Source organism: Ursus maritimus (assembly GCF_017311325.1).
Source record: "Ursus maritimus isolate PB19 chromosome X unlocalized genomic scaffold, ASM1731132v1 scaffold_X1, whole genome shotgun sequence".
NCBI classification, from domain to species: domain Eukaryota; kingdom Metazoa; phylum Chordata; class Mammalia; order Carnivora; family Ursidae; genus Ursus; species Ursus maritimus.
In genome coordinates, this window is record NW_024423319.1 from 1,952,160 (window position 1) to 1,974,218 (window position 22,059).

Sequence of the window (22,059 nt, forward strand, 5' to 3'; positions counted from 1 at the left end):
AGGCGCCGGCGGGCCAGGCGGGCCTGTGACGTCGCTGGCGGCACTGACGTGTCCCCTCCCCAGACCAGAGGCCCAGGTGGCCGCCCCATCAAGATGGCGACGGCGACGGCGGCGGCGGCGGCGGCGGCGGCGGCGGCGCTCTCGGCGTCGGAAAGGGGCGCGGCAACCGGCATGGGCGTGCGCGTGCGCACTGCTGGGTCCGTGCCCACTTCTTCACTTCGCACTCTAACTATCGCGAGAGCGGTATCTGCGTGTCTGGACGTGCGGCTGCTGTCACTTTCCGTCATGGCGCTGAAGGTGGCAGCGGTCGTCGGCGGCGCTGCGAAGGCGGCGCTCAGACCGGCCCTCCTCTGCCGTCCTTGGGAGGTGAGAAGGGGCAGCGGGCCGTGGGGACAGCCGCAGCGCTTGCTGGGCCGATCCGGAGACCGCTGGCTTGCGGAGCGTCTTGGAGCCCGATTGGCTGTGGGCCCCGTGAGGGGCGGGGAGATGGCTACGCGCTGGAGTTGATTGGCTGTCTCCTCTGTCAGTGAGAGGCTTGGGTAAAGTTGGCCCTTGCCCGGCTTCCCCAGGGGTCTGCATCTAGGGCGGGCGGGGGGAGCTCCGGACAGGCGGGGAGAGTGGGCAGCAGCGGGCCGAGTGTCACCTCCCTGGTGTCATTGTGGGAGCCCTCCCGAGGCGGTCACGTGCCCCGGCCCGCCTCGTTCTTGCCGCCTTAGGAATCCGGTTCCCAGCCCCCTTTCGTCCTCGGGTTTTTCTATTGCGGACCAATTTGTCACTTGTCCCAGTGGAGTTGGAGAACCAGACTTTGCCAGCACTCCCGAAACCACACGCCACCCCCGGACATTTTTATAGGCCCAGATGCCTTTTCCCTGCAGCCTTCTGGAATGGGAGGGAGCTAGATTTTCTGAGACTGGTGAGGTGGGACGCCGTGTGGGGGCTTTGCTTCCTCAGTTCTCCGTTTAGGATCTTGGTTATTCGGGTCTCATTCCTCTTCCTTTACATACTTAAGCGAGGATAATTTAGTCCCAGGGTGGGTCGGAAGCCATCCGAAGCATCAGAGAGCTGGGACTGGCTCTAGGGGTCAAGAGGTATGACCTCCAGGCCTGGCTCCCCCCACTGACCGACAGTATGGCCACCCTCCTGTCTCTGGGCTCCAGTTTCCCCTCTGTCTCAAAGGATCTAGCCAACCCTGACCTTCCAGAATCCTGTGACTTTGCTGACACTCCTTGTGGACACTTCTGATAGGCTTCTGCCCTCTGACCCCTCAGGAAGGCTACCCCGTGACAGCTTATGCTTTATGAAATTCTGATTTCTCCTAACTTGCTGATGAGGGGCTTTCCAGAGGTCCTGACAGCTAGGCTCCCATGGGGTCTTGGTCTCTGTCTCCTCCCTGACTTCCTCTTCTGTGTGTGTTTCTGTCCATGTTGGGGGGGGGGAGCAGGGGACAGTTGGTAGCTGGGCAGTACCTTGCCCTGATACTGGTTGTCCTGGGTATGGGAAGCTTTAGAGATGAACCCCAGATGTTTGGTCCCACCAATTGGGGTCTTATGGGAAAACATGCAGCCACCATTGGCACTTGATCTAACAGAACATGCTGAAGAAAGAAGCCTCACTAAGATTTGGAGTGTGGGAATCCTTTGGCAGGAACACATACCACCCTGGACTCCTTTCTTTCTGTGGCACTATCAAAGGATTACTGATAGTCTACCCTCCTGCTTAATGAATGAGCAGTAGGCCTGTGCATATATCCTGTCCTGCCTTAAACTGGGCTTCTTTGATGGGTGGCTTCACAGGGCAGTGTAGGTGTGAGGCAGAACTTTGTGACCCCCTGAAGGAAGAACGTGCCTGTATCTGTCCAGAGCAAGATAGGGAAGTCAGTCTATCTTGAGAGCTCTCTGGGTCTTTGGCTAAAGCCTGAAGAAACCTCTAGCATAGGGACCAGATGAAGGAGAGGTTTAGCTCAGGTGGTGGTGTGATCCAAGGGAGGGGGCTGGGGGTGGTTGCCCAGATACAGAGCTAGGCGCAGGTGGAGGCTCACCACTGTGGCCGGGTTACTTGCCTAGTGCCTGTGGACTCCCAGGAGGAATTACTGCTGGGAGCCGTAGGGGTCTACCAAGTGCTGAACACTGGCCTAAGGAGCTGGTGGGGTGAAGGGGTGGGTATGCCCTGCTGGGGACCAAATGGCTTGCTGCATCCTCCCAGCAGCCACATAAAGTGGGCATTTCTAGTCCATGGGTTTCAGGTGAGGACAGGAAGCTCAGCAAGGTTAAGCTGTTTGCTACCAAAAATAGCAGATGGTGGATTTGGACCGAGGCCTCCCTGGCCCCCAAACCCACCATCCCTTCCTCCATTTTCTGATGTGCTCAGTAATTCGGGAAATGTTTCTTATGTCCAAGCTCTGGACCAGGCATTCTGTTAAGTCTTGGGAGGACAGTAAGGAGCTGGGCAGACATGGCTTCAGCTCTCAGGAGTTTAGGGGTTGGGGAGGGAGCGAGGCAGTTGCTAGGGACAGCCTAGGGAGATTGTGGTTGGTGGGGGAGGGCGTAGGTAGGGCTTTGGGCGCCCAGGGGGACCTATGGTTCTGCAGCCTTAGGCATCAGGGAAGGCTTCCTAGAAGAAGAGCAGTGGAAGCCTCCTTCCACAAGTTTTTTATCAAGAGCCTACAAATAAGATGAATCCAGATACTGACAAGTGCCGGAAAGAAAAATAGGAAAGCCACAAGTGTGCCTGTCGCTGCAGATCCAGGGGCCACATGGATGAGCTAACAGCTGGAGCCTTTTGTCCTAGTAGTCACCCCTCTCCTGGCCCCTGGCTTGGGTGGGTGACCAGCACACCAGTGTTGCCAGAGCTTGTGCAGTTGGGTGCCTTGTGAATACCAGTCGGGGAGACCCCAAGGGATGGTCTGTCTCTGTCTGAGCTTTCTAGACTTCTAGCAGGAAGGCCTGGCTCTTTGCAAAATGGCCACGGTGACTATGCTATTGGATGGAACACTCTGCTGCTGTCCCAGTAGGCAGGTGGCAGGGCATCTCCAAATGATAAGAAGGACCTTGGCTCTGTCCCTTCCTCTTTGGATTGAGGGATACCTGGGTGTGTTCCCAGGTGGGGCATAGCAGGGAGGACCCATAACCCCCCTGCAGTGGGGCCTGGGACACAGGCTTCTACCTCCAGGATAATGTGGGGACTCCAGATGAATCACTTCTCAACACCTGTCCCTTTTGGCTCGGGTGGCTTTTACTCTGGAGCTGTCAGACATGGCTTTTGTGTGGCTAAACGTGGCTGTTTCTGAGTCAGGGGGTTGGGGACATTCATCTTCCATGTAGGTCACAAAGCAGTTTTGCAATTTTTTATGAATGCCTTCTAAGAGATTGGTGTCTGTTATTCTTGTAAGAATGGTTGGGTTTTCCGTGCCGTGTTTGCTTTGGACTTGTGATTCTGAAGGGCCATTCCCCGGAATGCCAACAGTGATTGTCTCTGGGTGGACAGGGGGCTGGGTGCTGTCTTTCTCTCCTGATCTCTGTGTTAGGACTATATACTGCTTTTGCAATAAGGAAAAAAAGATCTCAAAAATGATAAAATGATTGTCGTGATGGTCCTGTGGTTTGTTATAATGGTTTCCCTATCGTGCAATGTTTACTGTGCCAACGTTTCCGTGTTATGGACAGCAGACATCACTGAGCAGGAATAATTGGCTGGAAAAGAATCAAACAACAAAGGAGGGGGAGGGAGACAGACATTTCTTCAACCACTGACTGTGGGGTTGAAGGAAGCATAAAGGGTTGCGGCGACCCTCTGTGGTGCTTTGCCTGGCTGGTCCTTGGGAAATGGAGGCTCTGGAGCCATTTGTGTGGGCGTGTACTGTGTGCTGTTCACCAGTTGCTGGTACATGGTGGAGGTGAGGGGATGACACGTGGGACCTGTCTGGGTATGGTGGGGATGGTCTCTCTTCCCTGCCAAGACTTCAGCTGGTCTTCGCCAAATTGACTTTCTGGGCTGGACAACAACTGCTGGCATCTGGGTTCTCTTTGCCAGGTTCTCGGTGCCCACGAGGCCCCCCGGAGGAGCGTCTCAGTAAGTGCCTGCCAGAGCATTGTGTGATGTGTCCGTGTGTGCTTGCACATATGTATACTTGTGTTTACGCATGTATGCCCCGTCTGTGCACGTGTAGTGTGTACGTGTGGGTATATGTGTGTGTATAGAGGTGTGTATGTGTGTGCATATGCGTATGTGTGTGTGTTGTGGCTTTGTTCCCTGGCCCTCCGTGGCCTTCCCTCTGAGGCATGATCTCCAGAGGGAGCCCACCCCTTCTCCCTACCCGAACTGTACTACACAGTACCCCCAGGGAAAAGGCCCCATGCTCTGGGCACAACCTTGTTCCTCCAACTTTGGCTGATTGGTGTCTTCTTCCCTCCTGTTCCCCCTCTAGCAACAGACAATTGTGAGTATTCTTCTCATCTGCCTGTTAAGTTTTGGGGCTTTTAGTTGCTTTGGGATTGACCCAAGTCCAGGCGGGGGTGGGGACTGCTTCTGCTGGTGTCCTGAACAAGGGGCCCCCATGATCAGACCTGTCTGGGGTGGGACCGGGCGCTGGGGTCAGATACTCCGAGCTGATTGCCTCATGATTGCCTGGCCCACCGGGCCAACTTTCACCCTCCCCTCCTTCTAGCCTCCATCGGCTAAGTATGGTGGGCGGCACACGGTGACCATGATCCCGGGGGATGGCATCGGGCCAGAGCTCATGTTGCATGTCAAGTCTGTGTTCAGGTACACAGCCCCTGGGCCCACCTCCTGTACCCCTAGGGGAGGTTGTACCCTGGGCCCACCCGGGAGTGGGGTGGCTTAAGAACTGTGCCAAGAGGGGGGCGCCTGGGTGGCTCAGTTGTTAAGCATCTGCCTTTGGCTCGGGGCGTGATCCCAGGGTCCTGGGATCGAGCCCCGCATCGGGCTCCCTGCTCAGTGGGAAGTCTGCTTCTTCCTCTCCCACTCCCCCTGCTTTTGTTCTCTCTCTCACTGGCTGTCTCTCTCTCTGTCAAATAAATAAAATAAAATCTTAAAAAAAAAAAAAAAAGAACTGTGCCAAGAGGGGTCGTAAGCCCAGAAGCCCACTGGCTGGGGCTTTTGCCTTAGCACCCAGTAAGACAGTGGCAGGATGGCTGTAAGCCCAGGCTTTTTGTCCTAGTGCCTATGATCTTGCCAGGCTGGCCTGGGTGTGGGGAAGGTGCTGCCAGTCCTGCTAAGTGTTGTAGAGTTCAAGTATCTCCCCATTAGTTGGCGCAGGTGGTCCCAGTCTCCTCTCAGCCACAGTCAGGTCAGGGTGGGCAGCAGTGGTGGAGAGGCCTCTGTATCCAGTGGTCCAGGCAGGCTTCCTAAAGGAGGCATGGGGGGTGCTCGGGGCCAGCCACCTTGACCCAGTTCCGCTCCAGGCACGCGTGTGTGCCGGTGGACTTTGAAGAGGTGCATGTGAGCTCCAATGCTGATGAAGAGGACATCCGCAACGCCATCATGGCCATCCGTCGGAACCGTGTGGCCCTGAAGGGTGAGTTCAGGGGGCCAGTATGGGACAGCATGCATGATTCCTTTCATTGCCAAGCTGACGCTTGTCCCTGGGGCTGCCCAACTCTGACTTCAGGGCTTTTCTGGCCAGGGAGGACCCTTGTGCTTGAAGAGTGAACAGAAGCTTCTGGGGTCCTGTCCGTGCTGCGATTCTGAGATCTTGGTGGCAGTAGGCTGCGTGGGAGCCTGTTCAGTAAAGGGCTTCCTCCCACCCCCTTCTGTCTTGGGGTAGCCCTCTCTGCTGGGGCCAGCTTTGGCCCTCAGAGCCTTTTTCACAAACCAGATGTCACAGAGATGCAGTTTTAGCCCTGGGCCTGCCGCCTTGGCTCTAGCCAGCGCAGCTGCGGGTGTCACAGACAGGAGTTCCAGCCCTTCCTGTGCTTGCCTTGATTTGGTACACGTTCTTAAGCTCTTTGTATTACTCATCTTGTAAATTAGAGCCCATCACCTGCTCTGTGTGAGCAAAGCTGAATCCGGCTAGAGTCCCAGGCCCTGGCAGTCAAGAGGAGGGGCTGATGTGGCAACTGCACGGTGCCTAAGACACTGGGTCAAGGCAGTGTAGGCATGGTGTGACTCGGAGGGGGCGGTGGCCCCAGTGGGCCCTGAGAAAAGCCTGCTCTACTTGGCACTCTCTGATGGACTGCCTTTTCCTGGCGACAGCTGGCCCCCTGCTGCTCCTCTTCTTTTTGCCCTGGGTCCATCCCAGGCCAAGCTATAGTCTTTTCCAGGCAGCCCCCACCTGCCCCTGAGCCCAGGCTCATGTGGCACCTCAACGCGGGGCCTAACAGTGACGCTGGCCAAGGTCACATTGCTGGCGCCAGCCTGGCTAGCCAGCCTGTTAGTAAGCAGGAGTGGTCACTTTCTATCCAGCCAGACCCTGATCTTGCCATTTCCTGCCCAGGGTCTGGCAAGATCTCTTGGCTAGCGGCCAACCCTTGTCCATTCATTTGTTCATTCAGTCAGTATTTATCAAGTGCCTGCTACATGCCAGGTGCTGTTCTAGGTTCTCGGAAGCCATCAGTGAACCAAACGCGTGCCTTCCTAGGGCTTACAGTGGGAGTGACGCCCGGGCATTCTGTGAGGTCTTTCTGCTGTTGAAAGCCGTCTTCTCCCCAGGTTGGAGCTGCCTTTGGCACGCATTCCCTTGCTCAGGAAGTGGAATATGGTGGCATGGCGTGGCTGAGCCTGGGGGCCCCCTCACCAGCCTATCTTCTTTCTGTCTTGCAGGCAACATCGAAACAAACCATAATCTGCCACCGTCCCACAAATCCCGAAATAACATCCTTCGGTGAGAACCCGGTACACAGGGTCGGGGCTCAGTGCAGGTGGAGCGTGCCAGCAGACAGTTGTGGCATTGGCCGGCTCCTCTTCTCTTTGTGTCCCCAGCACCAGCCTGGACCTCTATGCCAATGTCATCCACTGTAAGAGCCTGCCAGGAGTGGTGACCCGGCACAGGGACATAGATATCCTCATTGTCCGGGAAAACACAGAGGGCGAGTACAGCAGCCTAGAACATGAGGTGGGTGAGACCCGGACTGTCCCCTTATCCCCTTGGGTCATGAGGACTGGGGACGAGCCCGGCCAGGGTCTACAGTAAGGAAAGCCAGACCGAAAGAGAAACCTGTGCCAGAGGGTCTCTTCTCCCTGCCCCCGTCCCAGAGTGTGGCTGGAGTGGTGGAGAGCCTGAAGATCATCACGAAGGCCAAGTCCCTGCGCATTGCCGAATATGCCTTCAAACTGGCTCAGGAGAGCGGGCGCAAGAAAGTGACAGCTGTGCACAAGGCCAACATCATGTACGCCCCACCCCTGCAGTGCTCCTGCCCGTTCTGCAAGCAGTTGTGAAACAGCTGAATTGAACACCCTCCTTGGGCCTGCTCTCAGGGACTTGGGGCCCAGAACCCCAGCCGTCCAGCAAGGGGCCGTGCTCAGGGGTGTGCCCTCTTGCCAGGTGTGGGTTTACCACAGTGCACACTTTGGGGAGGGAGAGTGGGATTATGCTTGTCTTACACACAGGGGACTGGTTAGAGGTTAGAACCCAGCTTCTGTGGCCATCTGCACGCCCCATTCCTCCAACTGACTATTACAATGGCCAAGCTGGTGTCTTATGCTCCCTCCTAGGAAACTGGGCGATGGGCTCTTCCTCCAGTGCTGCAAGGAGGTGGCAGCCCGCTATCCCCAGATCACCTTTGAGAATATGATCGTGGACAACACCACCATGCAGGTAGCTGGCCTGCTGGGCTCCCCGGCTGCCCGCCTCGGACACTGCGGGCTGCTCGTGCTCAAGCTCCTGTCTGTCTCCTTGTCCTGCAGCTGGTGTCCCGGCCCCAGCAGTTTGATGTCATGGTGATGCCCAATCTCTATGGTAACATTGTCAACAACGTCTGTGCAGGACTGGTCGGGGGCCCTGGCCTCGTGGCTGGGGCCAACTATGGCCACGTGTACGCTGTGTTTGAGACGGTGAGTGGCGCCAGTGGCCCCTTTGTGCTCTGTAACTCGTGTATCATCCAGTTCACTGAAAGTATAAAGATTCAGTGGTTTTAGATTATTCAGAGTTATGCGGCCATATCTCATTCCAGAATGTTGTCATCCCCCCAAAAACAAAATCCTGTACTTGTTAGTTGTCACTGCCATGCCCCTCCTCCCAGCCCCTGGCCACCACTCATCTGCTTTCTGTCCCTGTGGTTGGCCTCTTCTGACTATCTTCTATAAATGGAGGTTTTGTGTTTTTTTTTTTTTTAGATTGACTTATTTATTTTAACGTAAGCACACACTTGGGGGGGGCAGAGGGAGTGGGGAAGCAGACTCCACGCTGAGCATGGAGCCTGAGGGCTGCAGCTCAGGACCCTGAGATCCTGACCTGAGTCAAAATCAAGAGTCAGATGCTTAACGGACTGAGCCACCTGGGTGTCCCTACGAGTGGAGTCTTACACCATGTGGGCTTCTTTCCCTTGGCGTAGTTGTTTTTGTTTGTTTGTTTGAAGTCTAGCGTGGTCTTTTTAAGGCTCACCCACACTGTAGCGCGGCTCAGGGCTTTGTTCCTTTTTGTGGCTGAATAATATCTCACCGTGTGGAGAGACCGCATTTTGTTGATCTCTTAGTTTCCATTTTTAAGTCTGTTTTTTTAAAAAGTGAGGCAAAATTTACATACCAGTGAAACCACTTAAAATGAGCAATTTAGGGGTATTAAGTGCACGCACAGTATTGTGTAAGTGTCACCTCTGTCTGGTTCCAGAACATTTCTGGCACCCTGAAAGGTGACCCCGGCCACATTAGCAAGCACTCCCTACCCCCGTCCCTGGCACCCACTGATCTGCTTTCTGTCTCTGTGGGTTTGCCTGTTCTGAATGCTTCACACCAGTGGAATCACATACCCTACATTCTTACCTTCACCACCCCCTTCCTTTGTCGTGCCTCTTCTAGGCTACAAGGAACACGGGCAAGAGTATCGCCAACAAGAACATTGCCAACCCCACAGCCACGCTGCTGGCAAGTTGCATGATGCTCGACCACCTCAAGTAAGCAACTTCCTGATGCCCAGCTGTCGCCCCCGGCCAGCTCCCAGGCCCGAAGGGCCTGAAAGCTGCTCTCCCTCCTTAGGCTCCATTCCTACGCCACCTCCATCCGCAAGGCCGTGTTGGCGTCCATGGACAACGAAAACGTGAGGCTCCTCTGCTCCCCTCCTCTTCCCTGCCTTCTGCCCAACCCCCTCCCCCAGTAGGGGTTGAGCTGCTGTGCCACCTGAGGGCCTGGAGGTGGTGACCTGGCTCTTCCTGCCACCCCCGAGGAGAGGGTGGGACCCGGGTGGGTAGGGCTTTCTGGGCTTTAGCTGTGACCACTGCCCTCCTGCCGTCACTTCCAGCCCCTGCAAGCCGTGGGAGATCATGGGCAGCCCCGGGCCGCCTGCAGGGTAGGAGCCAGGTGGTGGCAGGCCCCTGGCGTGTGCTCAGGTCTTCTCGTCCCCCACAGATGCATACCCCAGACATCGGGGGCCAAGGTACGACATCGGAAGCCATCCAGGACATCATCCGCCACATCCGCATCATCAATGGCCGCGCAGTGGAGGCCTAGGCCGTCCCGGGACCGCCTCAAAGCACTCCCCCTTCCCGTTCCCAGTGCACCAGCGAGTTTGGTGGGCGGCCCCAGAATAAATCAGCTTCTGCCCCAGATCTCGGCAGGTGTGCTGCTGTCACTCCAGGATGCCGACGTTTCAGTTCACACTTTATTAAGAAAAGAAATACGCACACTTCCCACTCAGGGCCCTTTGTGAGGGTTGGGGGCAGAATGAATTCTAAACAGTGGGCCAGGCTCCAACATCTCTCTGCCCCTCCACGGGCTGTGAGGAAGCTGGCACCCAGTAGGGGGGAGGAGGGCAGCTCCTGCCTGATGGCAGAAGGCATCCTGCTTTCCCCGAAGGCACTGGGAGGGGCTTGAGGGTGAGCCAGGCCCGCCTCAAGCTGCACAAAGTGCCCGTGGGGCCTAGGGGTTGAGCCAAGGGTGCTGGAGACAGTCGGCCGCGCTGGCCCGCTTTTCAGGGATGTATTCCATCATGGGCAGCAGGAAGGCGCTGAACTGCGTGGCCTGCTCCAGGGGCCACTCGTACTTCTCCATGAGCACCTCGTACAGGCCCCAGTGCTTGAGGTTGTGGATGTGCCGCAGCTCTCCTGGGGGCGGGTCCGCGGGCAAGAGGTTAGGCTCTGCCAGGAAGGCCTCTGGCTCTGGGAGGCAGTGTTCCCCCTGCTTTGGAATCTGTGCTCTGTGCCCTACCCTCCCCATCCAGGCAAACCGAGCCTGCTCGGCCCTACCTCTCCGGTTGAAGAACTCCCGGGAATAGCGGCCCGAGAGGGCGAAGGCTGGGGGGATGTCTCCCAGCAGCTCCACAATGTGGGCGATGTGGTCTGTGGACAGAGAGGGAGCTGGGAGGCAGCTGGGCGGCTGGGAGGCCCCGAGGCTGAGCCCAGGGCTGGCCTCCGCCTACCCTCGTCACGACTGTAGTCTTCTCCAGAGTGAGGCTCGAATAGGTAGTCGCCGGTGGCCAGCTCGAAGGCCTGGAAGGGGGAGAACGTGAGGCTGCCAGCCAGCAGTGCCGGCCTGAGGCTGGAGCAGCTGGGGCATACCATGCACGCTGTGCTCCAGATGTCGGCCGGGGGCCCGTACTCCGCTCCGATCAGCACTTCCACTGCCCGGTACTGGCGAGTCTGGATGTCCTCGGTGAAGTGCTTGTGCTGGAGGCAAGGGGAGCCCTGGGGAGGAGCTGGGGCCACAGCCAGCCAACCCCCACCGGCCCCCACCATCTCCCACCTCCTCTGGGCCATGTACCCAAGGAGCTCAGTGGGGTTTGCTCTGAGCCTTAGGGTTCCCCAGAGGTCCCGAGAGGACCTGCCTCTTCCCAGTGGTCCCTGCCCCTTGCAGTGGGTCCAGTTCACTGATTGGGAAGGACCGGTGCTGGTCTGGGCTCAGTCCTGGGTCTGCGTCATGAGGCAGACCCTGGAGTCTGGTCGAGTGGCACTGCAGGCCCCATCGGGCTCCTCGGGAGCGGGCCCGCGCCCCTGCCCTCACAGCAGGGTGCCCAGCTCTGCTCTCCAGGCCAACTCATACCACCCAGCAGGCGTTGCCCAGGTCTGCGATCTTGATCTTGATCTTGTCTGCATTTTGGGGCTCTAGGGGGTTCACCAGGAGGTTCGAGGCACCAAACGGTGCTGGAAAAGGAAGAGAAGGGGGGAGAGACTGAGCTGGCCGGGCCCCATCCCCCCAGTCCTGCCTGCCAGCTGCCTGCCACCCACCCACCAAACCCACCCGCAGACCCTGCCCAACTTACTGCTGGGTGACAGGAGGCCCCCAGTCTCCCGCTGGTTGGAGGAGCCTGAGAGGATGGAGCACGAGGCAGGAGAGAAAAGGGAGCCCGAGAAGCCTGAGGTCTGGGAGCTTGGGCTGAGGCTGCGCTCGCCCCCTGCAGCAGGGGAAGAGGAGGCAGGGGAGGGGCCAGCCCTGGCCCCCCCAGGGTGGCAGCCAGAAGAAGAGGTGGAGCCGCTGCCCCCCTCTAGCCTCGAGCCGGCGTCTGGGGAGATGGGCAGAGGCGGTGTGTGAGCAGGCGGCCCCAGCGGCCTGTTCCCCGTGGCCTGTCTCGCTGGGCGCGCACTCCAGCCCCTCACCCTCAGCCTGGGCGGCGGCCTCCATGGCCTCCAGCCTCTGCAGGTCCCGCAGCCGCTCCTCCAGCAGCCGCTTCTGTTGCTTCCGTTTACGCCGCATCTTCTTCCTCTTGTTTTTCGACAGCTTGCCGGTCTGCCGTTAGAGCCAGGGTCACCCCCGGGTTCCCGTTGCCCATCCTCTGAGCAGCCCAAGCCTCTACCTGTGACCTGCACACCTCATGGGGGCCAGGGCCTCCGGGTCCCAGGGTTACTTTGTGGGGTTTTTTGTTTGTTTTTAAAGACTTTATTTATTTGACAGAGAGAGATCTCAAGCAGGGGGAGTGGCAGAGGGAGAAGGAGGCTTCCCGCTGAGCAGGGAGCCCGACAACGCGGGACTCCATCCCAAGATCAAGGCCCAAGCCGAAGGCAGATGCTTAACTGACTAAGCCACCCAGGCGCCCCCTCCAGGGCGACTTTGGATGAGTAAACGTGGTGCCGCCCCAGCTCCCCCCCACCCCTGGGCACTAGCCCTTCACCTGCCTCCTGTCTCCCTCCCCTCCTCGCTCTCCAAAGCTGGAGTTTGGGGAGGAGCTGATGGGCCTGCCTCCTGGCCCTAGACTCAGTGGCCTTCCCCTGAGGCAGTGGCAAGCCCCGCAGCCACCAAGGGCAGTTTAGGGCATGTGACCCACCCTGCATATCACCCTCATCCCTGGGGGTGGGCGGGGAGGTGGGGAGGGGGCTATGAGGAGATGCGGAGATGAGGCCCAGGAATAGAGGGGCACCCCAACTTACCAAGACCTCCTGGGGAGCAGTGCTGACTGAGGGGGCAGGTGGGGCATTGGGGGAGAGAAAGGAACAGAGACTCAGGGAGGGGCTGAGGCCCACAGGCCCCACCCTGGGCCCATGCAGGCTCTTGCTACCTGTGGAGCGGGATGGGGGTGGTGCCCCTGACTGCTGCCACTCTGTGGCCTCGGTGGCCAGGCGTCGGATGTAGGCATCACCCACACACAGCAGGATGTTCTCAGGCTTGATGTCTGTGTGGATGATCTTGCACTTGGTGTGGAGGTAGTCCAGGCCATGCAGCACCTGTGGAGAGCCGCTCCTGCCCTTAACCGGCCTGTCCCGTCTCCCTCCCGCCCTGCTCGTGCAGAACCCAGGACGCTCACCTGCCTCACGATGCTCTTCACGCACGGCACGGGCAGGCCCTGGTAGTTGGACTTGATGATCCACTTAAGGAGCTGGTGGCCTAGGACTTCCAGCACCATGCACACATCTGGGGCTGCGAGTGAAGGGTGGCCAGCGGGCACACAGATGGGGCACGACCCCCCCCCAGGTTCTGGTGTCATTACACTGTCCCTGTCCCTCTCAGGTGTGCCGGTTGGGATGGTACTTTCTGTGCTCATTCCTGAGAGAGGGCACTGCCACAGAGGCGGCCCCTGCTGTTTGAGGGTAACTCAGCAATGCCCACTGGTAACCAGTGTCAGCCTGGTCATCCACTGCCCCCCCACCTCTGTCGCATAGACACAAACCCCCAAAGCGGTTGGACTAGTGTGTAGACTAGTGTCCCCAGGAGGGGTAAGCCCCCATCGTGCAGATCAGGAGACTGAGGACCTAGCAGCTGGGATGGCAGGAGCTGGCGCGGCTACTGCCACACTGCTTGGCTCGTCCTACGAAGGATACGGACTCCATTCACCCCTGAGATCCTGAAGTCATCGATGAGCTGGACGATGGTCTCTCTCTTGGGATCACTGGGGTCACTGTCTCGGACCTGGAGCAAAGGGACCACGAATGGCTCCAACCTGCCGCACCCTGGCTGCTCCCTTCGGTCCCCGGGGGCACCTCTGGCCCCCCCTCTGCCCCTCCCCGGCCTGTTCCTCAGGTTCTCCCTGGGGGCAGAGCCAGCTGGAGCCTGCCCCTGCGGGAACTCCGCCCTGCCCGGGAGCTGGGAGCCGGGAGGGAGGCGCCTCACACATTTCAGGAGCTTGATCTCATCCACGGCGGTCTCGGTGTAATGCCCCGCGCTCTTCACCACTTTCAGGGCCACGAAGCGCTTGCGCCTGCAGCACCAAGCCCTGCGTCAGCTGCCGCCCAGCCCGACCCATGGGGGCATCGTGGTGGCCCCAACCAAGCCCAGGGGCAGGCTCCCAGCTGGCCCTGGGCCCTGGGGGGACGGAGGGGGCACTTACTGGATGTCCCAGCAGAGCCAGACGGTGGAGAAGTGGCCCCAGCCCAGCTTGCGCACCACATGGTACCGCCCATTGAACAGGTCGCCGATCTTCACAGGGTAGTAGCCGCCTGGGGAAGGGAGCCCAGATGGCACGGTGGGCGGCACAGTGGGCAGCGTCGCCTGCCTTGGGGGCCCCTGGCCCACGTGGGCCAGCCTCGGCACCCTCCTCCTTCCCGGTTGCCCTGTGTCCCGCCGCCTCCACCTGGCCGCCCGCGCCGAGGCCAGGCCTCACCCTTGCAGTAGTCCTTGGGGTCCTCCTGCTCCTCGTCATCGGAGCCCAGCAGCCCCTGCAGCATCCGCGGCGCTGGCGCGGCGGGGGCGAGTTCGGAGCCGGAGGACTCGGGCCCGCAGGAGGCCTGCGAGCTGCGGGTGGGGTGAGCGGGCAGTGAGCGGCCGCGGGGCCGGCACCCCCCCCCCCTCCCGGGCCGAGCCCTACCTGCTGCTGCTCCCGCTGTCCCCGCCGCCGCCGCTGTCCCCGCCGCCACCCGCGCTGGCGCTCATCCCAGCCCCGCGGCCCACAGCTCCCGCGCCCCAGGCGGCTGCTCCTGTGGGGCCTGACTGCGGCCCGCGCATTTATAGCCTCGGCCGCTGATCTCACCCGCCTTTATAAATAGCCTCCCAGCTGCTCAGCTGTGGGCAAGGTATGCGGCGGCAGGGAGGAGGCGGTGAGGCCACGGTGGCCCAGGAGAGCCTGGCCCCCGGGACCAGCCGCCCCCACCCACCCCCGCCCCAGGGCTGGCATAGGGGGCCACAGTGGGGATGTGGCGCGACCCAGCTTCCACGCTAAGTCCCCGCAACAAGGGAGACCCCCCATGGTCCCAAGGTGGGCCCCATACCAAGGGGGACACCCCTGCGAGGATGCAGCAATCCAGTCCCGAGGCTAAGTCCCTGTGCCCCAGGGGTGGCAGAGGGGGCCCACTGAGTGGGGACGTGTCAGCGACCTGCTTCCCGGGCTGAGTCCCCACACTCCAGAGCTGGAGTCAGCTGAGGGGGCCAGTGGACAACCTGGTCCTTACGTCGAGCACCCCCCCGCCCCACCCCGTCCCCAGTAACACTTTTGGAACAGTTTCTGGCTTCCTGCTTGGCCCTCGTGGTAGCCTTTCCAAAGATGACCCTTCCCATTCCCATGGGTACCCCATTCCCTGCCCCCTCTCACTGGGGTTCTCACTTTTCTCATGGCTCATTGACCCCTTAGGCAGGAGCCCCCTTCTCTCTGAACATGGTGTCATTGTGGATTCTGGATGAATGAGTCAGGGGCATGAGCTGAAGACGACTTGTTGCACTGGAGGTGCCTGGACGGTGTCAGACCCTGGGAGGCTGCCTGCTCAGGACTCTAACACTGACACCGTGTGGCCTCCCTCCCAGCTCCTTATGGGAGGCACAGGGAACCATCCATCCTGGTCCTGTCCTCAGGGGTCCTCCTTTAGTGGGGACCAAACAAGCCTACAGCTCTAACAGGATGGTGACAGACTGACGTCCGGGTCAGGCAGAGCCCTCCGGAGCCTGACTTTGGGGCTGCATCCAAGGGACCAGGAAGAGTTGACTCCCCAAAAAGGGGTGGGTGGGTAAGCTTCTGGGGTGGTGCAGGGCCTGGCTGGGGTGAGGCCTACAGCTGGATGGACTGGAGACGTCTTTGGTCACAGAGTGGTTGGGGGTGGGAGAGAGGCGGGGTGGCCTTGGGCAGCTAAGTGTCCTACTCTGAACCCGTGGGCACTAGTGTGAGATTCCCACGGAGGCTGAGGGGCACTTTTGCTCTTTAGAAAGATCACTCTGGCTGCGACCAGGAGGGAACGGAGGGGACATGTGTGAAGCCGGGAGACCAGCTGGGGACCGTAGGGGAGTCAGAAGCAGACGGGACTCGGCAGTGATTGTGATTAGCTCAAGATGGGAGACACTTGGTCCTGTTGTCCCTGGGCCAGGAAAGAATTGGTAGGGCAGGGTGGGCATAGATGGGGGCAGGTGGGCCAGGGGAGGCGAGGGGAGAGAGGAAATCAAGGCCTGGGGGTGCCTGATGACCCCTCTTCTTCAGGCAGAAGTCACAGCCATGGGGCCAAGGGGAGGGCCAAGCAAGGGAGCACTGAGTAGACTCACAGGGAAAGGCAAGGGCTGGGGATTGGGCTTTTTCTAAAAAGATGTATTTCTATTTTATTTCCAAATGTGATTCTCCAGCAAGCAAATAAATACAGTGGGGCAGGTGGGGGAAGAGGTGAGGATTACTATAAATTAGAAAGCCCAGGTAGGGGAACGCAGGGCGAAGGGCAGGTGGTGGGAGAGGCGGCAGGGAGCCCCCTGGTGGCCACAACCCCCTTCCGCTCTCAGCCAGCCCCTCCTCCGTTGCTGGCTCCATCCGGGGTCCTAAGGCACTGAGGCGGGAGGTCCTGCTTGCTCCTCTCCTGGCTGGCGGGCCTTGGGCGTCTGTGGGGGCCCAAGCTCACAGGTCAGTCACCTTGTTCTCCACCAGGGCTGCTACCTGCTGCAGACGGCAGGCCAGCTGCATCTTCTGACCTACAGGGTCCTCCTCCAGGGCGCTGATGATCTGCCAGGGTAGAGGAGGGTGCCCTGCCTGAGGCCTCTGCCCTCTGCCCCTTAGCCCAGGGCCGTCCAGCCTGGGGTCCATCTCAGCGGCAGCTTGGGGACCCGGCAGGGGCCGCCCCAGGCCTCCCTGAGGCATCTGGACAGAAGCCACGCCTCTTGCCCAACCTGGGTCCTTCCTACCCACTGCCCAGATTGGCCGAGACACCTCCTTCCATCCCCAGGGAGATTCCTGGGGCCTCCCTCTGGGCCACGGGGGCGTGCCCCTCCCCCCTGGAGGACCCTGGGCCTCACCTGGTCATAATACCTGTGGATGTGCTTGTAGAGTTCTTGGAGAGCTTCCAGGCAGTGGGGAGCAGAGGTGTAGTTCTGGGGACCGCACATGGAGGGGTGAGGCTCCAGCCTGGACCTTTTAACCCTGAAACCTCCCCCCTGCCCCCTGCACCCACCCAAAGGTGGAGGGGTGTGCCCCCTGGGCCATGCCTCACCCCAGAGAGCTCGGCCAGAGCCGAGTTCATCTCCTGATAGCTGGCTGGACAGCTCTGGCGGATGTCGGAGTAGTATCTGGCAGAGGAGACGTAGTGAGGGGTGGGCAGCCCCCACCCCCCAGCCCTGATGCCCCAGCACCTACCTCTCCACCATCTGCTTGTAGCGAGGGATCTCCCGGGCATAAAGCAGTTTGTTCACTGGGGAATCCTGCTCCGGGTAGGAGTGGGTCTGAGCAGGGAGGCGGGGGGAGCTCCGGCCCTGTCACCCCGAATGCACCACCAGTGCCCCCTCCCTCCAGCGTCCCGGCCCTCATTATGTGCCACCCCTCTCAGTTCCACTCGGGGCTCCGCCCTGAGCCTCTGTGGCTTCCCCCAAAAGCCCTTCCTCCTCATCCCTCTGGCTGCTGCAGATGCCAGCTCTGCCCTTACCCTGCCCACTTTATGCTCGGAGACAGTGCAGGAGTCGATGAAGGTTTGGGCGATGACGGCGAGGACGGCATCCACGTTGTCGGACACCCGCACGTCAAAGATGAGCTGTGGGTTCTTCAGGGCGTTCACCCAGAACCGCAACAGCAAGCTGGGGGCACAGGCCCGAGTCCCACAGGGAGCTTGGGTCCCTGCCCCGGGCCATGCCCCTATCCCGCTGGGACTCCGCATCTCATCTGCATGGGGTGGGGGCCAGCAGGCAAGGTACCTGTTAGTCTTCCAGATGTGCAAGGTCTCCGGGTCTTCAATGCCGTGCTTCTCTGCCAGCTCGTCCAGGAAGTCAAACAGGTACTTGATAGCAATGGGCACGGGCCTGTTCACACTGAGGATGGCCTGGAAGGTGTCATCCACAAACTTCTGCAGCGTGCCCTGGAAGGCAGGGAGGGGGGGCTGTGTGGGAGGCAGGTGTGGGCCAGGGCCATGCTCCATCAGGGGCTCTGGCAACTTCTCTACCTCTCAGGACCACCCCCTCCCCCAGCTCAGTCATGGAGCCCCCCCCCCCCCACAGTGGGCCTTCCCAGCCAGGTGGCTCCCCTGGGGCGCAGCTCCGCAGCCACACCAACCTTCATGGAGAGCAGGCGGGTGAGGTAGATTTCCGGAATCGCCTTGGCCCGGGCCCGCTCCCGTTCCCGCTCCCTCAGGCTGCTGCGCCGTGCCTTAGCTCCTTCTGGCTCTTCGGTGGCTTTCACCAGGTGCCAGAGGTGGACCCCACCCTCCTCACCATCTTCCAACATGGGAATGTCTGAGGGCCCAGAAGTCTGGCCTCAGGCCTACACCCCTGGCCCCTATCCCACACCACTGGCTGGGGACGCCCAGCCTGCTCACCGGGCCCGGTGGGGCAGGGTGGCGGGAGCCGAGGAGAGCAGGGGAAAAGAGCTCAGCCCAACACCCCATGGTCCCAGAGCTCCCCGACCAGGACGAACTGCTGCCCTCCTCCACCCCAGGTCCTCGGCCCGGCCTAGAGGTTGGGCTTGCCCCCTGACAAGGTGTGGGGGACACCCAGGCGAGGCAGACGGCGTGACTGGGACTCCTGCCCGCCCGCTTCGAGCTCTGGGGCCACAGGACTCACTCTCCCCCAAGGGGCAGTTCTGGGCCAGGCTCTGGGAGACAGCACCTCCGTTGTGCAGCTGGGGGATGAGCCGCACAGTGGCTCCATCCGGGACCTGGTGGGAAGGTGAGCAGTGGCTGGGCCCCTTCCCTGGCTGAGCCCGCCCCCCAGCCCTGGCCCGCCCGGCACCTTGTAATGTTGTAGAGTGTTGAGTCTCTTCCAGTGCTTCTGGGTCACTGAGGTCAGGTCCTCATCTGACAGGGTTAGGTGGCCAGCAAGGCCCGAGCGCCACTCTGGGGACACCCAGGGAAGCCGGTTAGCCTGCAGCCTGTTACCCGAGTCTGCACGGCGGGGCTGAGGATCTGCCAGTGGGGACAGTCCCACACACGGACGGGCAGGGAGGTTCTCTCACCGAGATCTAGGGCGTGTACTGATGGCCTCTGGGAAAACGGGGTGCCCTTGTAGACTTGGTCCAACACCTTCTCTTTGACCTGGGTGATAGTGTCTGTGTCGAGCACTCGGGCGGGCACGTGCTGCGCAGCACTGCTCCCTGCCGCCCCAGTGGCCCTGGGGCCCACCAACACCATCAGCGTCAGGGGCCGGAACTCCACGTCCTCCCGCAGCAGGCGGCTGTCATTCAGGGTTCGCTTCGCCTTGCCAGTCACGGCGTCCACGGGGCCCTTGTCCACTTGGTACTGTATGGCCCGGAGAAGCATGTACAGGGGCTCACCAGCCACCTCCTGCAACCGTCGGGATGGGCCGGTGTCGGCGCCGCGGGTGCGACGGGGCAGGGAGGGGCAGTCAGTTGCATGGAGGGAGGACAAGGACAGCCAGCCTCCGCCTCACACCCAGCCTTCCCCTTTCCAAGCCCTCATACGCCGGGGCCTCTGGGGAAATGTGGGCCTGCCCAGGTCAGTGAGGCCACAGGCAGCACCCTTGAAACGAGGTGAAGGGAGGAGGTATCGGCCAGGGTGGCCGCTCACCCTCAGGAAGGCATAGAGACAGATGGACAGCCAGTTGGTCAGCAGCTTCTCCACCATGGTCTCTGTCCTGTGGGGAGCCAGCCCCAGGTCAGAGAGGTGGTGCTGCGGGCCACCCCCGCCCCCGTCCCTGGGCTGAGCTGGGCAAAGGAGGGAAGGCAGAGCTTTTCGACCTGTCAGCCCTTCGTGCCCACGTCCCTGGTAAGGAGGCCCGTCTACTTCCCTCCCAGTGGCTTCTGTCCTAGCCCACCTCCTGGGCATTCCTGGCCCTGCCTACCCCGGGACTGGGCAGAGGTGGGGAGGGGTGCAGCTCAGTGTGGAGCCAGCACCCTCGCTTCTGGGCCCGTGGTCGGGCCCAGACCGACCTGCGCAGCATGAGCTTGGGGTTCTTGCACACGTAATGGGCAGCCAGGTCACTCAGCAGCGTCCTCACGATGTCCGTCAGGTACTCCAGCTTGCCGTGCAGTGCCAGGGACAGCAGAGAAGCCACGTGGCAGCGGTCCCGCTGGGAGAAGCTGGGCTGCTCCTCCAGGGTGTGGATGAGCTGGGGGGACGGGCGCCAGCACTCAGGGGAGCCCCGAGCATCGTCCCACCTCTGTGTCCACACCTGCTGCCCGGCCCCGCCTGCGCCCAGCCCCACCTCCATGCCCGTCTGGGCCCCCTGCTCGCCCCCGCGGCCCTCACTGTGAGGAGGAAGAGCTTGCTATTCAGCAGGTTGGAGAGCTGCGTGAGGCCCTGGTGCACGGGGGCACGGCGGCCCTCTTCCCCAGGCCCCTCGAGTGACGGCTGCAGTGGGCAGCCGCCATGCCCTGGGAAGAAGACTCGCTCGGCATAGGTGTGGTAGTCCAGGAAGGGGATCCCACTGGCCTCCAGGTCGCTGCTGAGGTCGGTCATCTCGGTCATCAGGTCTGCAGGCCAGGAGACACTGACGTGTGGGCTCGGGCCCAGGTGGGCCCTCTGTCCTCCTCCCCACCGCCCTCTCCCCACCTGTGAACTCCTTGCGGCACTGGTCGCCCACACCAATCTCCAGGTTCTCCAGCTGCACCAGAACCTTCTGATAGTCCCGCAGGGCCTGCTTGCTCTTGTGCCTGCAGCCCAGGGACCAGGTGTTAGCCACAGGTCCGAGCCTGCTGGGGCCTGAGGCCGCCAAGCCAGGATGGCCAGCTGCCTGGAGGCCTGCCATGGGGCACCTTTGCAAAAGCAAAGAGGGAAGTTTGCGTAGGCGCGTGCATGCCTGGGAGGAGCCTCTCACCTGTACATGAGGGTGAGGAGGATGACAGCGGCAATCAGCACGGCAGCGCCCATGCCCAGGCCCACCTGGGCCTCCACGGGGAAGGCAGACAGAGTGGGCTCAGTCTCGTACAGGACGGGGCCCAGGGCCAGGTGCACATTGCCCATTTGAACCTGGGGGGAGGCGGGCAGGGCTCCTGAGTGCGGGCCTTCCGGGCTCTGCCTGCCCAGCCTCGTCTGCGCCCGGAGCCCCGCCTCACCACGAACTGCAGCAGGGTACTGGAGCCGTTAGCGGGCTGTGGGGCCCTGGAGGGCGGCTCACAGTACAGGTGGGTGAGCGTGAGCGTCTTCACCAGGCACTCGCCATTGCCGATACGCACGCGCACTTCCTCCTTGCTGATGCCCAGGTTGAGGCCCTGACCCTGGAAGAGAGACCAGGGGCCTGAGCTGGGACACCTGGCCTGCGTGTACGGTCCCTGCACAGAGCCAGCCGGCAGAAGCCCTCACCTCCACGTCCAGGACGTTGCCCGGCTTGAGGCGGTAGGGGCGGGTGGGCTCCTTACGGCTGAGGGGGGCCAGACGGGGGTTGGGCTGGTACACGAAGTCCTGGCCCCCATTGGCGCTGGCAAAGTCTACATGCACGTTGTCTAGAGTGAAGAAGACCCGCTGCGGGCGCGCCCCGTCTGGCACAGCAGGGCTGTGGCACAGGAGGAGGCTGGACGAGTTGACGGAACAGACGGTGGAGCACTGCGAGGCAGCAGGAGCCGGGACAAGGAGGGGTGAGCTGGGGCTTCCTCGCTCGCTCCCAGGGGACAAAGGGCCCCGCCCCCCACTGGGCACGACCGGCCCTGCCGCCTACCAGTGGGGCGCTCACCTGCAGCAAGCCCCCCTCGAGCGGGATACAAGCCCGGGGGGCTGCGGCAGGGGCCCCACAGCTCCTCCTCGGGGTTGGGTCCTGGGGCTGGGCCCCCGCCGCCCGCATGTCGGCCGCGGCCTCCAGCCACACAGACAGCAGGGGCTGCCGCACCACGTCCAGGCCCGTGCCCCTGACCCGGATCAGCCGCCCGCCCCTGCGTCGGGATAGCGGTGAGCCGCGGCGGGGGTAGCAGGCAGCCGGGCCCAGCCCCCCTCCCCAGCCGGGAGCACGGGCCGCCCGGAGCGGCCTAGGTCCTCACCCCCGGAAGCTGACACTGGGCTCCGCCTCCACCAGCTGGGGGTTGGCAGTGTACCGGAAGGGGCTGCCGAGCAGCGTGCGCTGGGCGTGGCCGAAGACCACCCGAACCACAGCTTCTCCAGGGCTGGCCTGGGACATGGTGTGGCACACAATGGCCTCAGGACACACCGGCTCCCGGCTGCGGGGTGGGGAGGGGTCTGGCATCTTGGGCTCTAGCCT

At 61.3% G+C, this 22,059-nt stretch overlaps 3 protein-coding genes across 3 annotated transcripts in view; 1 reads left to right on the forward strand and 2 right to left on the reverse strand.

Moving 5' to 3' along the window:
* The first annotated feature begins 93 nt into the window (after positions 1-93).
* IDH3G (isocitrate dehydrogenase (NAD(+)) 3 non-catalytic subunit gamma) lies at positions 94-9,716 on the forward strand. Its single transcript, XM_040626986.1, has 13 exons — positions 94-366; positions 4,030-4,068; positions 4,424-4,435; positions 4,664-4,761; positions 5,421-5,533; positions 6,778-6,838; positions 6,937-7,069; positions 7,210-7,343; positions 7,669-7,771; positions 7,861-8,007; positions 8,971-9,065; positions 9,148-9,208; positions 9,517-9,716. The coding sequence occupies exons 1-13, from the start codon at positions 94-96 to the stop codon at positions 9,616-9,618; spliced, it is 1,371 nt and encodes a 456-aa protein (XP_040482920.1). The 3' UTR covers positions 9,619-9,716.
* A 43-nt stretch (positions 9,717-9,759) lies between these two features.
* SRPK3 (SRSF protein kinase 3) lies at positions 9,760-14,475 on the reverse strand. The gene is made up of 15 exons (XM_040629064.1): positions 14,339-14,475; positions 14,135-14,265; positions 13,862-13,970; positions 13,645-13,732; positions 13,356-13,443; positions 12,842-12,948; positions 12,596-12,761; positions 12,468-12,493; positions 11,700-11,829; positions 11,366-11,605; positions 11,146-11,246; positions 10,665-10,772; positions 10,526-10,595; positions 10,353-10,445; positions 9,760-10,211 (listed from the first exon to the last, which is right to left on the reverse strand). Exons 1-15 carry the CDS (start codon positions 14,473-14,475, stop codon positions 10,027-10,029), a joined length of 1,779 nt encoding a protein of 592 aa, XP_040484998.1. The 3' UTR covers positions 9,760-10,026.
* Positions 14,476-16,027: 1,552 nt separating this feature from the next.
* Positions 16,028-22,059, reverse strand: part of PLXNB3 (plexin B3) — an 87,246-nt gene continuing 81,214 nt past the window's right edge. Inside the window, exons 25-43 of the mRNA XM_040629481.1 lie at positions 21,842-22,018; positions 21,541-21,736; positions 21,174-21,413; positions 20,927-21,088; positions 20,689-20,840; positions 20,424-20,524; positions 20,121-20,344; positions 19,802-19,980; positions 19,440-19,506; positions 18,869-19,196; positions 18,646-18,749; positions 18,478-18,571; positions 17,972-18,150; positions 17,617-17,777; positions 17,352-17,499; positions 17,066-17,130; positions 16,923-16,998; positions 16,729-16,803; positions 16,028-16,438 (exon numbers count right to left, since the gene is read on the reverse strand). Coding sequence (XP_040485415.1) covers positions 16,334-16,438; positions 16,729-16,803; positions 16,923-16,998; positions 17,066-17,130; positions 17,352-17,499; positions 17,617-17,777; positions 17,972-18,150; positions 18,478-18,571; positions 18,646-18,749; positions 18,869-19,196; positions 19,440-19,506; positions 19,802-19,980; positions 20,121-20,344; positions 20,424-20,524; positions 20,689-20,840; positions 20,927-21,088; positions 21,174-21,413; positions 21,541-21,736; positions 21,842-22,018 — 2,833 coding nt within the window. The 3' untranslated portion in view covers positions 16,028-16,333. The remainder of the gene's footprint in view (positions 16,439-16,728; positions 16,804-16,922; positions 16,999-17,065; positions 17,131-17,351; positions 17,500-17,616; positions 17,778-17,971; positions 18,151-18,477; positions 18,572-18,645; positions 18,750-18,868; positions 19,197-19,439; positions 19,507-19,801; positions 19,981-20,120; positions 20,345-20,423; positions 20,525-20,688; positions 20,841-20,926; positions 21,089-21,173; positions 21,414-21,540; positions 21,737-21,841; positions 22,019-22,059) is intronic.